This window comes from Bos javanicus, chromosome 2, assembly GCF_032452875.1.
Source record: "Bos javanicus breed banteng chromosome 2, ARS-OSU_banteng_1.0, whole genome shotgun sequence".
Lineage (NCBI taxonomy): Eukaryota > Metazoa > Chordata > Mammalia > Artiodactyla > Bovidae > Bos > Bos javanicus.
The window spans coordinates 89,502,123-89,523,398 of record NC_083869.1 but is presented as its reverse complement, the minus strand read 5'-3'; the positions used below and the strand labels follow the sequence as shown (position 1 = coordinate 89,523,398).

Here is a 21,276-nt window from a genome sequence, read left to right as displayed (position 1 = left end):
CCTAATTTGAAAGTGTTGATTAGGCATTTTCTGTATACCTTTAAAGGAAATGTCCTCTTTTTTTCCTTGTCCTATTTTAAATGACTTTACAAAATACATTTCCCAAGAATTACAATTCTCTCTCTCCCATCACTAAAAAGGAAATTTTGTATAGGAATGATATTTCTGATGGTGTCTGTTTGAGCCAGGCTGCTCTGTTGAGCTCAGAGCAGAAACTAACACCAACAACACTGTTCTGACCAGGAGGGAACCCCCTGAGAAAGGGCCCATGGATAACAGCAACAATTAACTACTGTAATCAAGGTAACCATACTCGTCATATACATTTTTTTTTGTCATACTGGTCAAAAAAATTTTTCACATGATTATTCAATTTGTAGAACTTTTTACAACAAAAATGCTCCAGGGACTTCCCTGGTGGTCCAGTGGTTAAGACTCCATGCTACCAATGCAGAGGGCATGGGTTTGATTCCTGGTCCAGGAACCAAGGTCCCTTTTGGCCGCTGGGTGCAGACGAAAGATTTTTAAAAAAAGCTCCAGGCTTCTTACCAATGCCTGCTTCTCACTGATGCTTAAAGCCAGTTATCCATGAAAGTGGCTGCTAAGTGTTAAGGGCTGTTTTTTTTTTTTTTTCCTGCCCTCAGCAGGTCAGCTTGATTTAATGTGGAAAGTCTTTTTAAGCCTCTGGGAGAGGCATATTTTGAAAAAAGGTCATTAGCAGTTATGGATATTTGGTGGAGACCAGAACTGTAATATTTACGTAGTGACTTGTATTCACACAGTATTTTTACATGCATTATTTTACTTAATTCCAAAGGAAAAATACAGAATGTTTAACCATCATTTCTGTTGAAGAAGTAGCTATACACTGGTTTTTATTTACCTTGTGGTTATAAGAAAGTTATTAAATGAAGAGATCTGGGACTTTCCAATGCTCATGTTCTAGTATACAGACCTTCCGACTGTCTCACCTTCTTACTTGTAGAACAAATTGTCTTTTGACAAAAGTATTCACAGACCAAATACAAAAAGTATCAGTATCTGTTTCTAAAAAAAATTGGTTTCATAGTACAGTGTTGTATGCCAGTGTGAATCCTTACATATGTCAACTAAAAAGCTACATTGTAGTTGGAGCAAATGTATTGGGTTGTCCAAAAATTTCGTTTGGTGACATCTCACAGAAAAACCCGAACAAACTTTCTGAAAAACCTGAAGAAACTTTTGGGCCATCTCAATAAATTCTAATGCAGGTTCAAATTTGCTCTACTGTGCCAAAAAAACTGGTCAAGAGCCAAGCTATAAGAATTTTAGGAGGCCTGCTGTGTGAATGAACAACAGTTTCTAAAGATCTGAAGCAGTAGATCTGCATTGTGATAGAGGCTAGTTGCTAGGAAACTGCTGACTGGATAAGAACTATTCAGGTTTCACCCAAAGATGTGAAGATAGAGTGGCTTGACCACATATTTCTATTTCTTTTATCTCTCTGCCATGGAAAACAACAGCTGCAGCCTTTCAGTTGTAAGTTTTTTGCTACCAGGGAGGCAAGATCAGAACTGCCCCAGGGCATTTGCACTGGTTATTCTCTGCCTGGAATACACCCTTACCAGCTTCATGCTTGTTCCTCCACTTCATTTAGGCCTCAGATCAAACATGAATACTCCAGAGAAAGCTTCTTTAATAATCTAAAATAATCTATCACATGCTAGCCGCCTACTCTTCTGTTTTGTGTGACAATATTTATCACCACCTGAAATTATATTGTGTATTTCTTTACTTGTTGACTGTCTGGTTTTACCAATAGAATGTAGGATCCATGTGGCAGAGACTGACTATCTCAGTGTTTTTTTTAGTTCCCAGCAGTGCTTGGCACATGGAAAGGGCTGAGTAGGTATGCTAGATGAATGAATGGATTGTAGGATGAATGATCAAAGCTGGGCCTCATCTCTTACCCCTTTGACTGTAAGAAAAGGTTAAGGTTAAGTTACAAAAGTTTGTCCTGTTGACACTCAGGGATAACCCAGAGTTGGGCAAGCACTTATACTTTACAGCAATTATCTTCCCTCTCTGCTATGCTGTAAACAGCTAGAGAGAGGTGCCTGTGAGTCTAGTTCACCACTATACTCCTGAACCTCAAACTGTGGAAAAAGGGAAATATCATTTAATTTCTTGAATTTAAATAAGACATGAAAGGTAAGGAGGGGGATTAGCTGAGTGAGGAAAAGCAAGAAGATGATTCCAAGCAGCAGGAAGAGCTGGTGGAGGCCTCTGTCCTTGACATGTGGAACAGACAGATGAAAGCAAGTGTAGCTGAGGTGGAGAGACAAGGCAAGGTAGGGTACCTCATGTGGCTGCAGAAGTGGGGGAGTGCTGGCCAGGCTGAACTCTGCAGGTTTATAGGCTTGGCAGGGCAACATAAACAGCTTTATCTTTATCCTAAGAGTGATGGGAAATTTCTCACCTTGTGTACATGCTAGAAGGACACGATCATGTTTGTCATACCACACATCTCTGGTGGCAGTGGGTGTAGGGAGACCAGTTACAAGGCTGCTTTGACCCAGGCTAGAGAGATGGAAGTTGGACTTAGAGTCTCTAGAAAGTAAGCTTCTTGAAGGTAGAGATCACTCTCTGTTTGATTCACTGCTGTATTCTCAGCACCTAGATTAATGCCAGGCATGTATTAGATCCTCAATAAATGTTTAATGCATGAATGACATAGTGGTTAGACATGAAGTCAATAGAAATGGAGGAAAATAAACTGACCTCATGTATACTTGAATCAATGGGAAGACAGCCTTTTTCAAATCCTTGACAAGACTTGGGTGATCCAACAGTTTCTCTATTCTAGCCTACAGACCAGTTATGAGGTCTGTAACTGGTCTGCAACCTAGAAACCTGCAGAGTCCAGGGTGCAAAGCACTGACTCATTAGAAAAGACCCTGATGCTGGGAAAGATTGAGGGCAAGAGGAGAAGGGAGCAACACAGGATGAGATGGTTGGATGGCATCTGATGGCAGCTGACTCAATGGACATGAGTTTGAGCAAACTCAGGGAAAAAGTGAAGGACAGAGAGGCCTGGCATGCTGCAGTTCATGGGGTCACAAAAAGTTGGACATTATTTAGTGACTGAACAACAACAGGAACATGACTGGTGGAAGAGATTGTTAGGGGCTCAAACTGACAGGGTGTGATGAGGGACTAGCTACTGAGTATGAGAAAGAGAAATGTTGAGCCAAGTCCAAGGTTTCCGGTTTGTGTTACTATATGGATGGAGGAATACTGACATTTCCTGGGACAGGAAGTGGCAGTAGAATCTATATTCGTGTGTTTCTGGTTCCCTTTGTTAAACTGAGAACCAGGACTTCCTCCTCGCTGTCTCTTTCAGGAGGCTCCACTCAAGTCTGGCTCTAATTGTTCTCTTTCTGCTGACCTACAGTTGAGGAGGTTTGTAGGCTAGAAGAGAGAAACCATTGGGTCACCCAAGTCTTGTCAAGAATTTGAAGAAGGCTGTATTCTCATTGATTCAGATATACGTGAGGTCAGTGGAATTGCTAGGAATATTGAGGGTTGGATAAGAATGAAAGATAAATGGTCTTTCTCAACATGTTCTAAGTAACCTTAATAACAGGAGGGTTGGTATTAAGAAGTTAAAACTTCTGCCCTGTTCCTGCCTCTAAAACTTGTTCCAGTGGCTATAAATAAAGATGATAAGTTTGGAGGATAAACAATTTTTGCCAGGTATTTTCTCTTTGGGTTTAAGCAACTATATTTTTTGAGTGACGTTGCATGGGAAAATGATCTTCTCAATCAGATTTCTTGTGAATGCAGGCTCAACCGAGTCACTCCCCATTATACTATTCAAATATTTTAAAATATTTATATTAGGGATATCCCGATTTTGTAAAATGAGTATATAAATAGGATATATATATATACAAACCTATATGAATATGTATAACATTCACTTTGCTATACAGCAGAAACTGACAGAACATTGTAAGCAAACTAAACTACAATAAAACTTTAAATAAATAAAAAACCCTATATGATTTAAAATGTGGTTAAAAGTGTGCATATGTGTGTATTTATAAATATATATACACATAACCCAAATGGTTATGTTATGGTTATTATGGTTATTTTTGGTTAGCAGGATTAGGGCTGATTTTAACTTTAATCTTATTCTTTTCAGCATTTTCTAGTTTTTCCATAATGGACATATGTGACTTTTATGAAGATAAAAATACTTGTTATGCAAATGAGGTTTGTAATATGAAATATAGATTATAATATGAGGTGATATTTAGAATGAGTATTTTCCTGTGGTCATGTATGGATGTGAGAGTTGGACTATGAAGAAGGCTGAGCGCCAAAGAATTGATGCTTTTGAACTGTGGTGTTGGAGAAGACTCTTGTGAGTCCCTTGGACTGCAAGGAGATCCAACCAGTCCATTCTGAAGAAGATCAGCCCTGGGAGTTCTTTGGAAGGAATGATGCTAAAGCTGAAACTCCAGTACTTTGGCCACCTCATGCGAAGAGTTTACTCATTGGAAAAGACTCTGATGCTGGGAGGGATTGGGGGGGCAAGAGGAGAAGGGGACAACAGAGGATGAGATGGCTGGATGGCATCACCGACTCGGTGGACGTGAGTCTGAGTGAACTCCGGGAGTTGGTGAGGGACAGGGAGGCCTGGCGTGCTGCGATTCATGGGGTCGCAAAGAGTCAGACACGACTGAGCGACTGATCTGATCTCTGATTTTAATACTCATTCTAAAATACTTATATTTTAGAAAATGAGAGGTCACTCTCACATTGACTGTGATCATTTAGTTGATGGGTGTACAAATCAGTACATGCTTTATATCCATGAAGACATTTATTAATCTTACCATGAAACCATCAGATTTGGGAGAAAATGTGGCCTCCTTACATGGGCCAGGTAGCTGACAGGCTGAGTTTCAAATGGTGAATGAAATTAAAGTGATTCACATTTTATCATTGCATGTGACGGAGTGACTGCCAGACAACTGGACTATTAAAAGCGGCCTGAAGTCTTGGAAATGAAGAAATTCATTTTCTAAAAGCTGGGACATTTGAAGGCTGAACATGTTCAACCAGGCAAGAAAGGAAGATTAGTATCTTCTGTTGTGTTTTTTTGGTTACCCGAATCTGCCCCATTTCAGAAAAGGATATTTATTACTGCAAAAGGTGATGGAGGACTTCTGTTTAAGGGTCAGAAATGCTTGTGCTTTTGGGAGTGGAGGTCACATGATTCTGCAGTTTCGTGTCATTGGTGCTGTTGCGAATGGGCAGACATGGCTCTCCAGGTCTGAACAGCCCAGAGGAGTCCCTGCGGTGAAGGAGGGTGGGGTCTCTGGCCTTGACCATCTGAGCAGGGACTGGCCTGAGGCAGATGATTGGAATTCTTTCTGTGGACAGTGCAATTGGCTGAGGGTCAGCCTGAGGGGCAGAACCATCTCTGGGAGACGGAGGGAAATCCAGGATGGTCAGTATTATTGGAGTCCATGAAATGCTGAGTCAGATTTGGAGATGGGGAGAGGACTGGATCACGCAGGGGAAGGGAATGAGTAGTTATGAAACATTCCTTTAAGTAATATTCCTAAACCCTGAGTCACTTTGTTCTTTCACTCTATGGCTGGCTGTTTTAAGGAGGTCAGTTAAGTATTTGGGTTTCCTTTAATATAGTTATGAAAACACACATTTCTTTTAAGAAGTAGAGAATCAGTTCTTTTCTCTCTAGGAGGCAGTTATTACTTCTTTGGAGCCAGATGGTCTGGGCTTGAGTCTTGACCTTGGGTAAATTACTATACCTCAGTTTCCTCAATAGTAACATGAAGAAAATCATAGTAGTTACCTGATAGAGTTGTAGGAATGAGTAGTGAGATAATCTGTAAAATATCTAGTCAGTGTGAACTACCATTACTGTTGATGTAAGGAAGCTATGAGGAAATCAGTGCAGGGTGGAACCAATGACCCACCCACTACCAAGTGTCTGCCCCAGCCAGCAGGCTGGCGTTGCTGTGTGCACATGTGTATAGCAGATGGCTCCCAAATCCTCACCCCTGGGCTGGGAGGCACTGCTATGAAATGAAATGAAGTGGAGAAGCATCAGCGGGACATGAGACCACATGTTTCCTGAATAAAAGACAGACTGGGTATACTCTGTGTTTGTACAGAGGACGTGGAAAGTGACATTATCAAATACTTCTCCTTGACCTGGGTTATTTTTTGTGTATTTGTTTTTGTTGAAGAATTGGATAGATTAGGTAGGATAGAGGGAGGGAATATTTAGAATGGTTTGGTGAAAATGGTCTGTTGTTTCATATTTAGCTATTTGTTTCTGAAGCACCATAAATTATCCTACTTAAAGATTGCCCATGGGGTGGGGTGGGAGGGAGGTTCAAGAGGGAGGGGACATATGTATACCTATGGCTGATTCATGTTGATGTATGGCAAAAACCAACACAATATTTAAAGCAATTATCCTTCAATTAAAAATAAATAAATTTAAAAACAGAAAAAAAAAAAAGGTTGCCCAGATGATTAAGTTACATAACAGATGGGGAAATGCTTTTCATAAAGTTTAAATTACTACATATACTAAAAGGTATTTGTGTGATTATTTTTATCATCTTATACTTGATGAGCTTGTATCTTATAATGTGCTCTTATAATTTGATGATAATTTACCCAAGTAAATTATATATAATTTATAATATAACATATATTTTGTATATTATAAATTTTTTATAATTTATATATAAAATTTATATATAATCTTATAATTTACCTGAGTAGTCTAAGATTCAAGATATAGAAAAATCACCTTTTAGGAAAATAAACAGTAATTCCATACCATTTCTGTGAACCGATCTGCACAGGCCATTCGAACCCATTCTGGAGTCGCTGGGCTCTTCACTGTGAAGTCCTCAGCTATGTCTCTTTCTTTGCGAGCTGCAGCCACAGCATCAGTGATGGCAAAGAACACGGATGACCCCAGGAACATCCCAGACTCCCCCAGGCCCTGCAAGGAAGAACATTTGTTTTAGAGGCTTCTACACTAGACCATCAGCCACTGTAGGTGAAGGGCAGGTCTTTTTCACCAACTCCTAGCACAGCATCTTACATAAAATAATTTTCAATAATTGTTTGTTGACTGACTGACTGAGTGAAGCTTGCATACTCTTAGAAATCCTAGCATCACTTAAAATGTAAAAATCCTGTGTGGGTTAACTAGTTGTTCTACAGGAAAGGTAGTGTGTGTTTTTAAAAGCACATTGTGTAGTTGTAGGTTTGAATGCTTACCTTGGATGAATAGATGGTTAGTGGAGTTTGTGATGATGGCAACAAGGAGACATTAAATTCCTCTGGGACATCGCTGATGGTTGGAATTTTGTACTCATCTGGGCCTTGAGAGTACAGGACACCTTCTGGGGAATATTTCAGCTCTTCAGTGGTATAAAGGCCCATTCCCTGAATAAACGCACCTTCAATCTGAGGAGGGAAAATGCCAAGCTCTGATATTGTGTGCTTTTCAGAAGGCCTTTACCGACCCCACAATGACTCTCAAAAAGAGGCATCCATCCAGGTGGGGCAGCACCTACCTGCCCAATATCGATGGCCGGATTTAGACTGCAGCAGGCATCCATGATGATGTCCGTTCTGATTTTCTGCCAAAATTAAAATTCAGTTCAGTTCAGTTGCTCAGTCATGTCCGACTCTTTGCAACCTCATGAACCGCAGCACGCCAGGCCTCCCTGTCCATCACCAACTCCTGGAGTCCACCCAAACCCATGTCCATCGAGTCAGTGATGCCATCCAACCGTCTCATCCTCTGTTGTCCCCTTCTCCTCCTGCCTTCAATCTTTCCCAGCATCAGGGTCTTTTCCAATGAGTCAGTTTTTCTCATCAGGTGGCCAAAGTATTGGAGTTGCAGCTTCAACATCAGTCCCTCCAATGAACACCCAGGACCAATTTCCTTTAGGATAGACTGGTTGTATCTCCTTGCAGTCCAAGGGACTCTCAAGAGTCTTCTCCAACACCACAGTTCAAAAGCATCAATTCTTCAGCACTCAGCTTTCTTCACAGTCCAACTCTCACATCCATATATGACCACTGGAAAAACCATAGCTTTGACTAGACCGACCTTTGTTGGCAAAGTAATGTCTCTGCTTTTGAATATGCTATCTAGGTTGGTCATAACTTTCTTTCCAAGGAGTAAGTGTCTTTTAATTTCATGGCTGCAATCACCATCTGCAGTGATTTTGGAGCCCCCAAAAATAAAGTCTGACATTGTTTCCGCTGTTCCCCATCTATTTGCCATGAAGTGATGGGACTGGGATGCCATGATCTTAGTTTTCTGAATGTTGAGCTTTAAGCCAACTTTTTCACTCTCCTCTTTCACTTTCATCAAGAGGCTCTTTAGTTCTTCACTTTCTGCCATAAGGGTGGTGTCATCTGTATATCTGAGGTTACTGATATTTCTCCCAGCAATCTTGATTCCAGCTTGTGCTTCCTCCAGCCCAGCATGTCTCATGATGTGCTCTGCATATAAGTTAAATAAGCAGGGTGACAATATACAGCCTTGATGTACTCCTTTTCCTATTTGGAACCAGTCTGTTGTTCCATGTCCAGTTCTAACTATTGCTTCCTGACTTGCATATAGGTTTCTCAAGAGGCCCTGACCCTAAAAACTTGAATTAAAAATACTATTTTAGGGTTTATTCAAATGGTTCCAATTTATTCCAGGACTCTTGCTAGTTGATTAGCACTACATGGAATCCCATCAACATTAGAGGTGGTAAGACATCTACTAAGCTCTTCAAATTTAGTGCTAGGAGGACTGTTGATGATCCCAGAAGGTCTTCCGTTTTCATAGTTTTGGTTTATCTTAAGTGACTTTAAAGTCCATGATATGTGGGTGTGTCTGGGTATCACTTAGTAAATAAATGAGCCCGATTATTCATCAGATTCTGAAGCTGGATTTGTAATTAAAATCATGAGCTCATCTAAGCCTCATAATGGTTTGCTATAGGTGGTATTGTTGCCATTTTACTGAGGAAATCATGTAGCCACAGTGGCATGTATGAATTTGGGGATTTGTAAGATCTTGGGTTTATTAAGGGTAACTGTTGAGACCAATTTACTTCCTTCCCTGAGAAACATCACACTAATCTGGCCCTTGTGTTGTGTTATTGGGCACGTGCACACAGATTGTGGAGACGCCACACAAAGCCCTGCATGTCTGTGATCCATCTCAGGAATATCTCTGGTACTACTGATCTCAGTACTACCTTGGGATAATTGACTTTGGGGAGATATCACATCACTATATGCTTTTAAAGCATTTACTCAAGACAGTTTACTAAATTACCTAGTCAGATAGATAACTTGATATCAATAACCTCAGATATGCAGATGGCAGCTTGTACACACTTATGACAGCAAAAAGGAACTAAAGAGCCTCTTGATGAAAGTGAAAGAGGAGAGTGAAAAAATGGCTTAAAACTCAACATTCAGAAAACTAAGATCATGGCATCCAGTCCCATTACTTCATGGCAAATAGATGGGAAAACAATGGAAGCAGTGGCAGACTTAATTTTTTTGGTCTCCAAAATCACTGCAGATGGTGACTGCAGCCATGAATTTAAAAGACACTTGCTCGAAAGAAAAGCTATGACCAACCTGGACAGCATATTAAAAAGCAGAGACATTACTTTTCTGACAAAGGTCCATAGTCAAAGCTATGGTTTTCCATTAGTCAGGTATGGATGTGAGAGTTGGACCATAAAGAAAGCTGAGGGCCGAAGAATTGATGCTTTTGAACTGTGGTGTTACAGAAGACTCTTGAGAGTCCCTTGGACTGTAAGGAGATCCAACCAGTCTATCCTAAAGGAAATCAGTCCTGAATATTCATTGAAAGGACTGATGCTGAAGCTGAAACTCCAATAATTTGGCCACCTGATGTGAAGAACTGACTCCTTGGAAAAGACCCTGATGCTGGGAAAGAGTGAAGGCAGGAGGAGAAGGGGATGACTGAGGATGAGATGGTTGGATGGCATCACCGACTCAATGGACATGAGTTTGAACAAGCTCTGGGAATTGGTGATGGACAGGCAAGCCTGGAGTGCTGCAGTCCACGGGGTTGCAAAGAGTAGGGCACGACTGAGTGACTAAACTGAACTGAAATAGATAAATTGACCTTCCTTTAGGAATAGATCCTTTTTTTGACAGAAAAAAAACAAAACAAAACCCCCAAACCCCACAAAACTTTGGAATGTAATTTTGTCTGAAATAGAATAAAAAATTTAATGCATTTTAGGCTGTCATGAGCAATTCTTTCTCGACTACCTCTTTTTGAGTGGAAATTTAGGATAAAGCTGAATCTCTCGACATTCCCATGTAATTGAAAGAATCTTGTTCTTATTGTACAAGTATTACATAATGAAAGGGGGCTATTAATGTAAACACATTTTGTTGTTGTTGTCGTTCTAACTTGCCAAGAGGAAAGCTGTCAAATGACTTACTTTGTGAGCTCCTGTCAGGCAGTCAATTTCAACCTCAGAACAGGCAGCTCCATAGACATAGTAGGGGAAAGGGTCTCCCTCTCCCTTCTCCCAGTCCATGAAGGCCTTGTAGCCCCTGATGGAAGAAATAAAGTCCTTTAGCTTGGGAGGGGGGTGCAAACAATATTGATTTGTTTTAAAAGTTACCAAAATTTTCATTAGCATTTTATTTGATTGATGTTGATTGTGACCGCCTTTTAAGCTCAATTAAACTGCTACCTGTGTTTGCAATCTAGCTTGTTACAGGAACCCTAACATTTGCCTCCATTTTTAAAGAGGAAATGCTTTGTGCTCAAGTTAGGATGCCAAAAAAGGAGAAACCAACAAACTATTTCACTTGCTCCGGACCTCACTGTATCTTGAGGAATTAAGATTTGAGTTTTAGATCTGCACACTGAAAACCTCAATTGATTTTATTAGGATTCCCAGAATCCGGGAAGTGACTGCTACGCTGCTAGGCCTTTTCAGTCGTGTCTGACTCTTTGTGAGGGACCCCTAGATTGTGCTAACTGAACTCATAAGGAACTGATGGTAATACAGGGCTGGTGAAAAAGGGCAGGTAATTCAATGTGTTGTTAATGGAAGATGGACCCAGCTAGAGGGCTGATCTGCCCTTTTGTTGGGTAGATGAAATCAGGAATTTGGAACTCATGTACAGGGCATTGGGCTGGCTGTTACCTCCTTTCTTCATGAGATTTTCTGTGTGTGTGTGTGTGTGTTAGTTTGTTTCATTTGATTGTAAAACTAATGTCAATACTTCCTGCATTTGACAATCAGCTCTCCTCTGTGTGTGTGCTTCCCTGGTGGTTCAGCAGTAAAGAATCTGCCTGCAACGCAGGAGACACAGGAAATGCTGGTTGGATTCCTGGGTTGGAAAGATCTCCTGGAGGAGGGCATGGCAACCCACTTCAGCATTCTTGCCTGGAGAATCGCATGGACTGAGAAACCTGGAGGGCTACTGTCCATAGGGTTGCAAAGAGTTGGACGTGACTGAAGCGACTGAGCACTCACATATGCTCCTTTTCGTGTTTTGTTTAATTAACATGCATCTACTGAGGGCCTTCACTGCCAGCCACTGCACCAATGATGAGTGGTGATCACCATCCTATCCGTCTCTCCATCTCTCTTGCTTTGTTACCAATAATAGAGCCCATTCAAAATTTTTTCTCCTCAGCGGATACACTAACAATTTCCTTCTGATTGAGTTCAGAAGTCAAATTAAGCATCTTATCCATCTCTCTTGCCCAGAAAGGAGCTTCAAAATAGAAAGGTTTTATGATAAAGGGAAGGAGATTTGTAAAACTGAGTTGCAACTTATTTCTAATGGTATCTTCTTACTACTCATGGTAAAGAATAGTAAATAATGATTAGATGTTACAATTCATATTTGTTTATTTATTTTTACAAATTAGGGATATTTTTATTATTTACTATTTCTTTGAACATAGCTCAAAGGCCTATGTGAAATCATGGAATTTGGAGCCTAGAGGGAACCTTAAGGACCACAAAATAAAAATTTATTTTACAAATGAGGGAACTGAGGCCCAGAGTGATTTGATGGCCTCATATTTTCTTAGCCAGGTCAAGGCATTATTGTCATTTTTACCTGAAGTATCCAGTAGCTGAAAGACTGATTCTTTGTTCAAAAGCAGCTTCTATCTGCAGAATGGGCATATTTAGTCAGAATAAGATAAACATACCATCTGAGAGGGGAAAATGAAAATATTCTATACACCAAAATTGACATTTGAAAATTGTTACTGGTGCTTTGTTACCAATAATAGGACCTATCCTAATATTTTTGCTCCTCAGCTGGTATACTAACAATCTCCTTCTGACTGAGTTCAGAAATCTAAATTAAGCAAATAAAATGGAATCTTGCTGCACATCATGATATAGGGGCTTAGTTCTCAAGGTATTTACAGCTTCATTTCTAAGTGTTAAAACTCTGGCCAATGTGTGTGCCAGTGTGAGATAATTGTTTTAATGAAATAAGATATAGGACATTGTAAAGTTGGATGAAGCAAGTCATTTCCCTTGAGGCATATTCACAGTTAGGCTTTTTTGTTTTCTTCCTCCCTAGTTAAAGCATCACCTTTTTATGGCTTAGGAAGGCTCAGTCTTTTCCTCTTTCTTATTTAGGAAGAGAGGGTAAGTCTCTGGTAATTCTTCACACACTTCTGTTCCTCCTCTCAGCGATGCTGTTTCCTGTGCTCTGACCCCACTACTGCCTGGGATAGTTCACAAAGCAGCCATCTCAGCCAGGTAATCCCGCCCTCTCCCACAGCCACCTGCTCCTAGGACTGAGTCTACATGGGGCAGCTATGCACTACCATAGCACTCTCAGCACTGGTGTGGACTACTTTCTCATTTGTAGTGACAGACAGAGTGGAACACTTACCCATTCTTCCCAGGTACCTTCTGGATTTTTCTTAATGATGGGCTCAAGGCGTTTCAGAAGGATCTGACAAGCATTCTTAAAGGAGTAAAGAAGTGAATGCTCATTAGAGAAGACTGGAGGTTAGGATTTAAAAGAATATTGAAAGAATTTGAAAATAATTTGAAAGAATATTGGTGGATAATTGACCAGTTCAGTGAATGCTTATGAAGTGCTTGACACTGACACAGTGGGAACTCAGGGATGGTATCACACCACTCCTGACCTTGAGGAGAGTATCTTTTATAGAGAGTGCTTTCTCTTCCTCATTCATTTCCTGTGAAAATATGGGCTCAGTTGAATTTCTACTTTCAGATCCCCTTTCTAAGAATATTCGTGTTCTTAATTCCTTCTCCGTTTTTTTCTAACCCTAACCTTCTTTCATATTTTTTAGCCATTACGATCAGTGGAACAAAATCATTTTCATTCAAATTTGTGCTTTTCAGTCTATAACAATGATATGCCAGTATCCCTCTGGGTCTGAAATATTGTTCAACTCTCTGTCTGTCCTTTTATCCCTCTGTCTGTTCATCCATCCACCACCAAACTACTTCAGTTAAGGCATTGGCTTTGAGTATGAAGTGAGAAAATAAATTTGTTTTTGTAATAAGCTAGATCGACAAAGTTTCTGATTCTTGATACAGAAACCTAAAACCCTAGAAGACAAATGCATAGTTTGGGCTGACACCCACCATACACACTGAGCAGTTCTTGCTTTGTGTTTGATTCTACCTAAAATTCGATCTCATGCATTTGAGGTTTCCCAACTTGTTCTGAGCAAAATGAGTCTATTTTTTGAGTCTTTGGAGATGTCTCCACAATGATAAGATGGATTTGAAAGTGGTCTCTTTTGGTAGCATAATTGCAGTGTCCTGGGAGTAAGGACATATGTCTCCCCTCAATGTCCCAGTGGAAAAAGTGGACAGTTTATAACAGAAACATGAAAAATAGATATTACTTCAAAAATATATGCAGTAAGATCTTTGAATTAAGAAATATGAAGTCATCATTCTATTCTGAATTAGTGAAGATTTATCTTTTTATACATCATTTAGAAAAATAAGTACAAAGAGAAAGGAAGTACTGAGGTAGAATTCTTACTGATGCAGAAACTTTAATTGCAGCATGTCTACCTGGCTGGGCTTCTGCTTGCCTACCTGCCTGTAAGAACTTGCTTACAGGAAACTTGCACAGGTCTGCATTATGCAGTACCCAGATTTCTTCTTTCTGTATCTCCCAGGGACAGAGACTGTTTGCCAACATCTACTCCTCCATAGAGCTGGGCCTATGGTTTCCCACTGCTCTAAGTTTCCCCAGCCTCCCTTGTTGTTGGACTTTGCCTGAGGCTGTTCTGCTAATGCATGCTGAGGGGAAGTGACTTGTATTCCTCCCAGGTTTTCCCCCATGCTCTTTCCCTTCTCTGGCTCACTCGAGTGATGACACTCTGGGCAATCTTGAAAGCCACATGTTGAAGATGGAGGAACTGCCATCAATCTGGGTGCTCAAATGACCAAATATTCCTTCTGCAGTATTATACACACACAAAAAAAGAACTTTTGTTGTGTTGGAGTCATTATATTCTGGGTCTCTTTGTCATCTCAGTTTAGGTCCAACTAACACACTCTCCGGGCATTTTGGTGATCCCAAGCCTACATTCTGTGACACAGATGACTTCTCTGAAGCCAACCACTGTGCCTGTATCCAGTTACGAAAACCAGAGATGTGGAGAAAGCACCCAGGGAAAGACAGACAGAAGGAAGCACCTGCACGGCTTTGCCATTGATATCTGCTCCGACGGATGCTGCTGTAGCGATTGTATTAGGCACCATGGCGGTACTTGTTTCACAGATGTGCAAGTGAGACATGGGTATTTTTAATTCACGGCTGGCCACCTATGAGAAAAAGAAATAATTTCAAACCTGGTAAGACCTTCTTTTTAAGACTTGAGTCATTCTTTTTCTTAGTTAAAATTTTATTTTTATTACATCCACAATATCCTCTAAAGCCTAACATAATGCATTTATAACAATTAAAACCACTTTTTAGTAAGACCTCATGCTAATTTTTGAAGCGTTTTCTTGGTAATATTCCACAGCAGTTCTTCAATTCAAATTTAGTGTATTTAGGATGTTAAGGATTTCCTATTTTCTGAATTTTGCATGTGTAGAGAATAGGCCAAGTTGAGATTATTCAGATTAACTTGGTGACAGTGGCAGGAAGAGAGATAGAAATTAAATTGATTGATTCAGAGTTTGGTCTTAAGTCTGTTGGTACCGGTATCAGATGAACTTGGAAGGACTTGTGAGGGCCTGTCTCGCCCTAGTTCCCACCTTCAGTTCAGTGCTTTTAAAAAATATGTATTATTTCGTTGTGGCACATCAGACCTTTGGTTGCAGCACGCAAACTCTTAGTCGCAGCATGTATGGAGTCTTAGCCACTGGACCACCGGGGAAGTGTCCCCAGTTTAACTTTAGCTTCCTCCTTCTTTTCTTCTGGGGCTCCCCAGGTGGTGCAGGGGTGAAGAATTCATCTGCTAATGCAGGAGATGCAAAAGACTCCGGTTCAATTCTTGGATTGGGAAGATCCTCTGGAGGAAGAAATGGCAAACCACTCCAGTATTCTTGCCTGGGCAATCCCATGGACAGAGAAGCCTGGGGGGCTACAGTCCATGGGGTCGCAAAGAGTCAGACAAGACTGAGCTCATATGTCACGTCACTCTTTTCTTCTATTTGTTCCCATTTGATTATACTCCTCTAGTGTGTGCTGTTCACTTTTCCTTTTTTGTTATTTTCGTTCCAGTTTCTCTAGCGGACACATATGGCAATGAAGATGTTTAACCAAGAAGAAATGAGAAAGAAAGAGAGGTAAGGAAGAAAAAAACGTTATTTTGGCTGATATTATTTTTTAGTTTTTGCAAAAAGGCTTTTTCTAAATGTCTGCAGGTATGAACCTATTCATACTTGCTAATCTTCAAACTAATATTATTCAGGACTGAATTTTTCCAGAAAGATGCAAAATGAGAAAAAAAAGAGGACAATTTGATTAATTCTTGGTGATGAAAATCCAAAAGGAATTTATTGGTTCACACACCTGGGAAGGATGGAGGAGTTAGTGTCATGTATATCTGTGTCTAGGGGCTTTGTGGTCTCATTCAGTTCCTTTCACAGTCTTTCTATGATAACGGCCATGTTATTTCCAACCGTAGACGAGTTTCATCTTTGGCACAGAATTGCCCCTGACAACTCCTGGCCTATAGCACAGTGGCTAAGCAACCACAAGGGAAAAATAGTTCCTTTCTCCTGGCATCTACACAGCACCCCAGGAAAGGATGCTGATTAGATTTGCTTGGCCATGTCTTTTTCCCAGACTGATCTCTGCAGCCAGCAGGGTTCAGGAACCATGCCTGGCCAGATCAGGGGCCTATGTCTATATCTGTGGCAGGTGTTGAGGCAAGGAGGGGGATGAGGTTAAAAGGTAACAGAATTGAGGCGTCCTTCAAAACTACATAGAGTGTGGGAGAGGTATTCCAAAGGAGCTGAGGGACTGAATGGTCAAAAGTTGCAGATGTGCACTATAACAATCTAGTAAATTATACATAAATCCCTATTAGCTAAGCTGGTAAAAAATCCGCCTGCAATGCACGAGACCCTGGTTCGATCCCCAGGTTAGAAAGATCTCCTGGAGAAAGGATAGGCTACCCACTCTAGTATTCTTGGGCTTCCCTGGTGACTCAGACAGTAAAGAATCTGCCTGCAATGCGGAACACCTGGGTTCTGAGTTCGATCCTTGAATAGGGAAGATCCTCTGGAGAAGGGAATAGCTACCCACTCCAGTATTCTTGCCTAGAAAATTCCCATGGACAGAGGAGCCTGGCATGCCACAGTCCATGGGATTGTGAAGAGTCTGAGACATGACTGACTGACTTTCAGTTTCACAGTTAAATTTATTCAATTTAAAGTATTATTTTTTCTTTCTTTTGGGACTATGTCTTCCTACTTTGTATATATGTGTGTGTGTTACATATCTTTTAAAAATTATAGGATGATGACAGTTGATGAACTATTTGTCCCTGATGGTCAAAACAACATATTAGCCACCCAATATTATTGTCCACACTTTAAAAATTATACATACTGGTCTCAAAATAGAAAAGTTGAGAAACCTCCCACTCTGGATAAACCTGCATGTGTACCCACAACAGTGCGGTCAATTCAGTTCAGTCGCTCAGTCGTGTCCGACTCTTTGCGACCCCATGGACTGCAGCACGCCAGGCCTCCCTGTCCATCACCAACTCCTGGAGCTTGCTCAAACTCATGTCCATCGAGTCGGTGATGCCATCCAACCATCTCATCCTCTGTCGTCCCCTTCTCCTCCTGCCATCAATCTTTCCCAGCATCAGGGTCTTTTCCAAGGAGTCAGTTCTTCGCATCAGGTGGCCAAAGTACTGAGTGCTCTGCAGGCCCACCAATGGTGTTTTCACTAAGAACCACCTCCGTCCATAAACCCTGGCCAAGCTCCAGGAATGTTTGCACACGTGTTGATTTCTACCACCTCTGCCATTCTAGCTGGCATGTAAGAAGTTTTTCAACTTAATAGTCAAGATCTTACGGTGCACGTACAGGGGGTTGTCATTAACTCTAAAATTAGTGCCAAAAGTCAGTCATGTCAACAGTGTATAGAGAGATGAATTTTATTTCCCTCACCTGCAGCATTTTGGTGTGAATACCTTGTCCCAGTTCGTTGCCTCCATGTGTGACCAATACAGACCCGTCAGTGTAAATATGAACCAGCGCAGCTGCCTAGAGAAACAACACAGAAGGTACAACTTAGTGTAAGTCAGCATTTAGGGAGGTTCAGTGTCAGAACTGAGGTGGTGAAACGCCAAGCTCACAGACTGGCGAGGGTCAGAGAGATAGCTTTCCTGGTAGGACACTGAAGTGCTAAAGTCGCCCATAAAGAACATTCCTACTGAGCCTGGTTTCAGTGGGAGCCCCTTTGGATACCTTGGGAGTTGTGAGTATTGGTTCCAACTATTTGAAAGCCTCTTCTCTACTTCGATTCTCTGGCTGACCACTCAGCCAGCTTCTGAAACATTGCAGGTTTGCACAGATTACGTGCCAACCTGTGCTCAGCTCGGTGTGTAGAGATGAATAAGATGTGGTTCTTCCTCAAGTAGCTCACAGTGTAGTGGGAGGACAGGCTGGAGAGTGAGTCATTGTGAGCAATGTTCTGTGAGATAATGGACATGGCAGAGGGGCCCTGGGAGAGCAGATCCAGATGCTTCTGTGGAGCCTGGGAACATGCTGTGCTCATACTCAGTCACTCAGTTGCGACCCTATGGACTGTAGCCTGCTGGCTCCTCTGTCCATGGGGTTCTCCAGGCAAGAATACTGGAGTGAGTTGCTATGCCCTCTTCCAGAGCCTCTTCCCCACCCAAGGATCTAACCTGCATCTTCTGTGGCTTCTGCATTGACAGGCAGATTCCTTACCACTGAGCCCGGGAAGGGTGCCCCTAAATGACCACTGAATGGAATCAGAGGGAAGAGGGGTTCACCACTGGGTAAGGTGGGCAAAAGATCCCCACTGTGTGTCAGGGAAAACTGGCTCCTGACTACAGTATGAGGACCTTTGGGATTTGGTCTCTAGAACTTTCCCAGATTCAGCTCTGTCTTTTCCCTCCTTGTTTCCAAGCCTGACAACTGCTCCTTGCCGACCTGTGTTCTTGCTGATGTGGTTCTCTCTTCCTGGCCTCTTCCCTTGCCTTCAGACCTCCGGCCTGTTCTGTGAAAATGTCCCTGAACCCTTCTTATTCCCCCTGAGAAGGATCAGTCACCCCTCCTTGGCACTTCCTCTTATGGGGGTGCAATGGGTTGAATAGTGTCCCTGCCTATACCCCCAATTCATGTCCACCTGGAACCTCAGAATGTAACCTTGTTTGGAGACAGAGTCTGTAAAGGTGTAATTAGTCAAGATGAGGTCATACTGGATTAGAAAATGAAAAAAACGTGAAAGTGTTAGTCACTCAGTTATGTCCAACTCTTTGCAACTCCATGGACTGTAGCCTGCCAGGCCCCTCTGTCCATGGAATTCTCCAGGCAAGAATATTGGAGTGGGTAAGCCATTCCCTTCTCCAGGGGAATCTTCCCCACCCAGGGATTGAAACTGAGCTTCCCACATGGCAGGCAGATTCTTTACTGTCTGAGCCACTACAGACACCCATTCTGGATGAAGGTGGACCCTACATTCATTGAGTAGTGTCCTCATAAGAAGGTCATGTGAAGATGGAGGCAGAGACTGGAGTTCTGCAGCCACAAGCCAAGAAACTCCAGGAACCCCCAGAAGCTGGAGGAGGCAAGAAAGGAGTCTTCCCTGGAGCCTTCAGAAGGCCTTGCTGACACCTGGAGTTTGCAGTTCTAGCCCCTAGAACTGAGAGAACAAACGTGTCATTTTAAGCCACCAAGCTCGTGGTGCTTTGTTACAGCAGCCATGGGAAATGAACACGAGCATGACAGGCTCTTCTCTGAGTGTCTCTCAGAGGAGGGAGCCCTGGTCTGGCTCATCTCCGAGTGCTGTAGAGAACTCTGAGCAGGTCTGAATCACAGAGACACTAAATGTGTATTTGTTAAACTGGACGAATGGAAATGTGGCATTTTCCTTTCCAGGAGGAGGAGGAATTGGGACTTTAATCTGTTCATGTCTGGAGATGCCCAGAGGCCCAGGGTGGCTTGGAGCAGCTCCAGAGCACTGAAGCTTGTGGGTGCTAATAATAGTACTTATTCACTGTGGGCCCATTGACTCTGAGGACAGTGCTTCTCATACCTAATTGAGAGAGTGAGTGTTCCAGCTTTGTGAGTCATCAGCTGACCTGGAATAACACACTTCAACTCCCAAGCAGATGATTCTCGGGTGCCTCAATTTAGAACTCTGTGGGGAAGCTGGAGGCCTTTCAAATGGAGACAGTCAATGCTTGATTGAAAGCTGGTTTTTTTTGTAGCAAGATGAGAAATTTGCTCGCATGGATGATGGTAGAGAGTAGGATATGGGGGCCATACAAGTGAGAGGAGATGTAGTATAATAAAAAATAAATATGAAGCACAAGGATATATTATACAATACGGGGAGTATAGCCAATATTTTATAGTAACTATAAATGGAGTGTAACCTTTCATATTGTGAATCATTATACTGTATACCTGTTAAGTATTGTGCAGCAACTATACAAATAATAATCCCCCTTTCCCCAATAATAAAATATAAAAATAAAAAAAAAAAAAATAATAATCCCCCTTTCCCCAAAACTGTAGTCTTTGGCCCTGGTTCTTGGTACAGAACTCTTAAAACCCTTGGAATTTATTGTCTTCTATATGCTCATGGGATGGTTCATGGAGGGAATCTAAATAATTTCAAAATGGGTGCTCATTACTACAAAAATCAACCACACACAGTCAGAAGATGCTCTCAGCCTTGTCTCCCAGTCTCCAGGGAGGGGAGAGCAACTGGAGATTGAGATCAGCCACCAATGGTCAATAATGTAATCAACCATACCTATGTAATGAATCCATTACCCTTCCTTGTCAAATGTCAGTGCTCTGGGAGCTTCTGGGTTGGTGAACACATTCATAAGCTGGAGGGGGCATGCCTGGACAGAAAGAGTATGTACGCTTGGCCCTTGATCTTCGGGGTCTGTGCTAACTCTGGGTAGTTAGTGCCAGAACTGAACTGCTGGACACCCAGTTGGTGTCGGGGAATTGATGGAGAAAAGACAACACTTGGTGTCAGAGAGGAAAACCATACTGGCAGCTATCTAGGATCGTTTATGCTCCATTGATTCATACAGTCCAGACTTGTAGATGTAACAGTTAGCCTCCTCCTGCCTCTTTGGACCTTGTGGGCTCCTGTACCCCTTTTAAAAAGTACAAATTTATTTTTTGGCTGCTGGGCATGTGGTATCTTAGTTCCCCCACTGGGGATCAAACCTGGACCCCCTGCATTGGAATCACAGAGTCTTAACCACCAGATTACAGGAATCACTTAGCCACAGGAAGTTCCTACTCCTGTTTCCTATTTGAATAGTGGGGGTTCAGTGGGGCCACTGCCCCATCTCGGCAGTTTTGCTGCTGTGGCTCTCATGCTTGCGGCTGCTGTTTTCTGCCATTGAGGTGTTTTTCTACTGTGCTGTGTTGAAAGTGCTTGCAGGTGGGGGACTGCTCACTTCTCCCAGGTGCTGGGGGAGGGGCTCAGTGGCCCAGGGAAATG

At 41.9% G+C, this 21,276-nt stretch overlaps 1 protein-coding gene and 1 long non-coding RNA gene across 2 annotated transcripts in view; one reads left to right on the top strand and one right to left on the bottom strand.

Moving 5' to 3' along the window:
- Positions 1-21,276, bottom strand: part of LOC133227000 (aldehyde oxidase 2) — a 46,625-nt gene that overhangs the window by 7,083 nt on the left and 18,266 nt on the right. The window contains exons 13-20 of the mRNA XM_061381212.1: positions 17,724-17,819; positions 14,784-14,912; positions 12,985-13,059; positions 12,190-12,242; positions 10,545-10,659; positions 7,623-7,688; positions 7,324-7,512; positions 6,875-7,042 (exon numbers count right to left, since the gene is read on the bottom strand). Of these exons, the coding sequence (XP_061237196.1) occupies positions 6,875-7,042; positions 7,324-7,512; positions 7,623-7,688; positions 10,545-10,659; positions 12,190-12,242; positions 12,985-13,059; positions 14,784-14,912; positions 17,724-17,819 (891 nt within the window). The remainder of the gene's footprint in view (positions 1-6,874; positions 7,043-7,323; positions 7,513-7,622; positions 7,689-10,544; positions 10,660-12,189; positions 12,243-12,984; positions 13,060-14,783; positions 14,913-17,723; positions 17,820-21,276) is intronic.
- On the top strand, positions 1,221-7,163 carry LOC133227019 (uncharacterized). The gene is made up of 2 exons (XR_009729709.1): positions 1,221-1,518; positions 6,900-7,163. It is a non-coding gene; the product is annotated as an uncharacterized LOC133227019 (long non-coding RNA).